Source organism: Alosa sapidissima, chromosome 11 (assembly GCF_018492685.1).
Source record: "Alosa sapidissima isolate fAloSap1 chromosome 11, fAloSap1.pri, whole genome shotgun sequence".
In the NCBI taxonomy this organism is placed as follows: domain Eukaryota; kingdom Metazoa; phylum Chordata; class Actinopteri; order Clupeiformes; family Clupeidae; genus Alosa; species Alosa sapidissima.
The window spans coordinates 5,093,199-5,098,198 of NC_055967.1; the positions used below are offsets into that span (position 1 = coordinate 5,093,199).

A 5,000-nucleotide genomic window follows, 5' to 3' on the forward strand; every position below is an offset into this window, starting at 1 on the left:
GGGCTGCATCTCTACGCGCTGGCATTGAACACGGCATCTCTGATTCATGTCAGCTGAAGTGGTAGATTGTATAGCACATGCCAGATGGAGTTAATACCTCACAGTCAGTAAGGCCATCCTGAAACATCCTCTGTCCCAGTTTAGTCTTGTGTCTGTGTGTGTGTGTGTGTCTGTGTGTGTGTGTGTGTGTGTGTGTGTGTGTGTGTGTGTGTGTGTGTGTGTGTGTGTGTGTGTGTTTAATAAAGTCATTGCCTGTCTTAAGCTAGTGTAAATAGAGCTGAAGTCTTCGCTGTTGCTTCTGCCCAGGGGGTAGATGAAGTGTTGTTAAAGTCATGAAGCAGATCAATACTCGCAACAACACAGTCCACAAACCTTACTCATGGCGCGCGCACACACACACACACACACACACACACACACACACACACACACACACACACACACACACACACACACACACACACACACACACACACACACACATACACACACACACACACACACACACACACACACACACACATGCACACACACACACACTATGTGTGCTTGTGTGTATGTATAGGCCAGTAGTCTGCCTGCTTTACTCTCACATCTGGATTCAATACACACCGCTTCCTCCTCTGAAGCAGGAACACACAGAAATAGAAAGGCTGCAGTAACCACACCAGCAGCACCAACACAGCCTGCCCTCTCTCTTTTCCTCTCTCTCCCTCTTTCATTCACTCTTGCTCTCGCTGCCCTTCTCTCATTTTCTCTCTCTATCCCTCTCTTTCACGCTTGCTGTCTCTCTTTTGGATTCAAATTTGAATGGCTGTTGTGAACATGAAAAGCGTAAAATATCGTAAGAGTAAATATCTTTGTTGTTGGTTTGAAAAATGAACGAAGCTGCTTGATATTTCTTCTCCCCCTGTCATGTTCAGTCTAATTCCTCTCCTCTGTTGCTGTTTGCTGGAGTTTGTTGCCATTCACTGGGGTCGTGGGCAAACATCTTTAGGGAGGAGAGGAGAGTGAAGGCAAGACAGACCAAAAACACACACACACACACACACACACACACACACACACACACACACACACACACAGCTAGAGGAAAAAGGAGAGGGGCTGAGAGGAGGGGATGGGTTGGGATGGTCAGGGAAAGCTAGAGAGGTCAGAACATATACCATCAATGGAAAGAGTGAGATAGAGTAGGACTGAGACGCTAGGAATGACAGAAATTCAACAATGTTTTCATGCAAGCGTGTGTTTGTGTGTGTGTGTGTGTGTGTGTGTGTGTGTGTGTGTGTGTGTGTGTGTGTGTGTGTGTGTGTGGGTTCTCTGGTCAAATCCCACATTCAGGCTGAATGATATTGGCAAACTCACTCTCTTCGTGGGTGGGACAGAATGCGCTGCCTCTCGCTGTTTTTGTTGTTATTGTGTATTATAAGTGCCATTGTCATTTCATTCAGTTCATTCTGTAGCTATGTTTGTCTATGCTCATAATCCCACTCTGAATTGGAAGTCAAAATGCATGTGTATCTGTGTTCATGTGTGTGTGTGTGTTCCTGAATGTCTGTGTGTGTGTGTGTGTGTGTGTGTGTGTGTGTGTGTGTGTGTGGGCTGCCTGTCGGAAGCGAGACGCAGAAGGCACTGCTGGGGTGGGGTGGGGTGGGGAGGGATGACTGGGTGGGCCCTCCAGGACATGGAAAGGCTCAATTAGCTGTGCGGAGCAGAGGCACAGTCCGCCATTATTAGTGTAAGGGGGAGGGGGCTACACACACACACACACACACACACAAACACACAGTCTGACAGCCGCCTGTAACAAAAACACACAGCAGGACTTTAAACAATTATTATTATTATGAGGAATTCTGGGAAGTTTTGTCAGGTTTGTATCGTTATTGTTGTATTATTGTCATCCACTTTCTGCAGGAAGAGTTTGGAAAGATGGGGAAAGAGAGAAAGAGAGTCTGCATTAAATGCAATTGTGTTATTTCTTGTGATTGATTTGTGTCCGTAATGTTTCTTATAAATAATTTCTGATATTTAAAATGTATGTTGGACACAGCGGTATCTGAGGATTTGGAACCGTAATTTGCATCTGGCATAACATGAGAGAGGGAGAAAGAGGGGGACAGGGAAGGGAGGATAGGAGAGAGAGAGAGAGAGAGAGAGAGAGAGAGAGAGAGAGAGAGAGGGAAGAAGGGAGGGAGAGAGAGAGAGAGAGGAAGGGAGGAAAGAAGGAAGGGAATGAGAGAGAGAGGGAGGGAAGGTAGGAGGGAGGGAGGGAGAGAGAGAGAGAAGGAGGGAGGGATGAAGAGGGAGAGAGGGGGAGGGAGGGATGAAGAGAGAGACAGGGAGGGAGGGAGGGAGAGAGAGAGGGAGAGAGGGATGGAGGAGGGCAGCCCTGATTGGAGTTAAGCTGCTTGAAGCGGCCCAGGCTTCCCAAGGGGTTTGTTTTTGTGCCCATCTTCAGACTGAGACCCCTGTCACACACACACGCACACACACACACACACACACGCACACACGCACGCAAACACACACACACACACACACACACACACACACACACACACACACACACACACACACACACACACACACACACACACACACACAGAGGCCTCTGTAAACACATGCCTGCTTTGTGTGGCACACGTGCATGTCGCTGGCTGCCCCACCCTCTTGTCTCTTCGTCTGTGTGTGTGTGTGTGTGTGTGGGGTGGGATGGGGGGGGGGCGGGGGGTCCAGAGTCTGTGGCATGGGGGAGAGGGGTAGCCAAGCCACGCTAACCCTCCTCCTCTTGCCTCCTGCTTGAGTGAGTTTTAATTTGTCTGCAAAGAGACAGCAGAAAGAGGGGGAGAGAGAGACAGAGAGAGATGGGAGAGAGGGAAGCTGCAGTTTGTACAGTGGCACAGATGCACTCACTCACCTCTAACAGACAGACACACACACACGCACACACACACACACACACACGCATGCATGCACACACTCCATGCCACACACACACACATATACACACTGACGGTGGACGCCTGCACTCCATGCTTTTGTCTTAGTGTGTATGGGTTCCATAGTCTCCATAATATCCCCTGCAAAATCCCCCCCCCCCCCCACACACACACACACACAACACACACACACACACACACACACACCACACACACACACACACACAAACACTCTTCACTGCACTCATCTCAGCAATTGATCATGTCATAAAAGCAGCGAAACAGGCTGGAGTGAGATGGCTGAGCTGCTCATTTTTCATTAGTGTTTTTTTCTCTCCTTTGCATTTGTGTGTGTGTGTGTGTGTTTGCTCTTTTCTGGAGCTGGAGCTGTGTCTTTCCGTTTTGCTTCTTGGACAGCGAGCCGGATCGTCCGGCTCTCACTGTCCCTTCCTCTGGGGCTCGGATGGAGTGGACAGTTTGTTTGTTTGAGAGAAAGACGGAGGATATCCAGCAGATGTTCCTTTACATTCCTCAAGTTCTTGTTTATGTGGCTAAGCGCTAGAGAACAAGAAAACCTTAGAATTCCCTTTTTCTCCTCTCCTCTTCTCTTGTCCTCTCTCTCTTATTTCTCTCTCCCTCCCTCTCTCATTGTCTGTCTGTCTATCTGTCTGTCTGTCTGGCCAGGGTTGTTTTGTGCTGCACTGCGCAGGCTCCCCTCCTCTCTTCCCCCGGCTGTAGAATGGGCTTCAGTTGGACTGCTGGGCCATGGGGGTATCAGGTTTGTTTTGGAGGGGGGATGAGTGGTGTGGGAGGTGGGGAGGGGAGGGGAGGGGAGGGGAGGGGATGAGAGGAGGCGACTGTGAGGAGTAGGGGGGCGGGTCATTTCCAGAACCGTAGGCAAGTGCTCGGAAAGGCTCCAGAGAGGGGAAAAACAGCCACGGTGGGTAGGATTCAAAAAAGAAAGAGGGGAGGAAAAAAAGAGAGTGCACGCGCACACACACACACACACACACACACACACACACACACACACACACACGTCTCAATGACACAGGCGAATGGAAGACCAAAGAGCAAGGGAGGAGGAAGCAAAAAAGCCTTCCAAAAGTCCCAAAATGAGAAAACAACATCCCGTCTTCCCCTATACCTCCGCTCTCTCTTTTTTTCTCTCTCTTTTTTTCTCTCTCTCTCTTTCCTTCTCTCTCGCTCTCTCTCTTGCTCTATATGTCTCATCCCTCTCTTTGTCTTTTCTCTTGCTCTAACACACACTCTCTCATCTTCCTCCCCCTTTCTCTCTCTCTCACTCTCTCTCTCTTCCCTCTTTCCTCTGGCTGTGACCCTTCCTCCATAAATTCCATCTGCCAGCAGCTGGAGTGCACAGCAGAGCCGCCATTTTATGAATGAGAGACTGGGAGAGCAAGAGAGGGAGAGAGGGAGAGAGGGAGAGAGGAGGTGGTGGTGGAGGTCAGGTGACTGCGTGTGAGACGTGAGGAGTGTGCTTGAATGTGTGTATGTGTGTGTTTGTGCTCTAGCTGAGGAGGAGCCAGGGGTTCAGCCCACCCACACACACACACACACACACACATATACACATACTGTACATATGCAGACGCAGTCATACACACACTCCATAGCTCCTGGCTTTGTCTTTGGCCTTTTTGTTCTACCACACTGACACAGTGCAAGCTTGCAACAAAAGGCCCTAGTCTTGCCATGCCTTTCGCTTTGTGTTGTGTGTGTGTGTGTTTTCCTTTGGTTTACTGCTCGCACAAAGCAAGCCATTGACACAACTGCCTGAATGTGGAATAACAGACTAGACTAGGGTTTAACGCTGGGCCTAGTGAATTCATTCATTAATTTATTCATTCATAGATGCACCAATAGAGTTGTATGCATCGCCTGCGAGTGACTCTCCTGTGTTTAAAGATGTGACTGACAATGTAACTGTAAATGTCAGTGAGTGTTATGAGGGGCTCCACAAAGCCAGGCGGAGTCCACGCATCATTGTTTGTATACAGTCAATACATTCTGTCATGCTGAACTGTATAAAGTATTCCA

General features: G+C 49.0%; 1 protein-coding gene across 1 annotated transcript in view; it reads left to right on the forward strand.

Annotated features, from left to right (window-relative positions):
• LOC121724091 (insulin-like growth factor 1 receptor) overlaps positions 1-5,000 on the forward strand; it is a 41,186-nt gene that overhangs the window by 33,716 nt on the left and 2,470 nt on the right. The window contains exon 4 of the mRNA XM_042110440.1: positions 4,642-4,647. Within this exon, the coding sequence (XP_041966374.1) occupies positions 4,642-4,647 (6 nt within the window). The remainder of the gene's footprint in view (positions 1-4,641; positions 4,648-5,000) is intronic.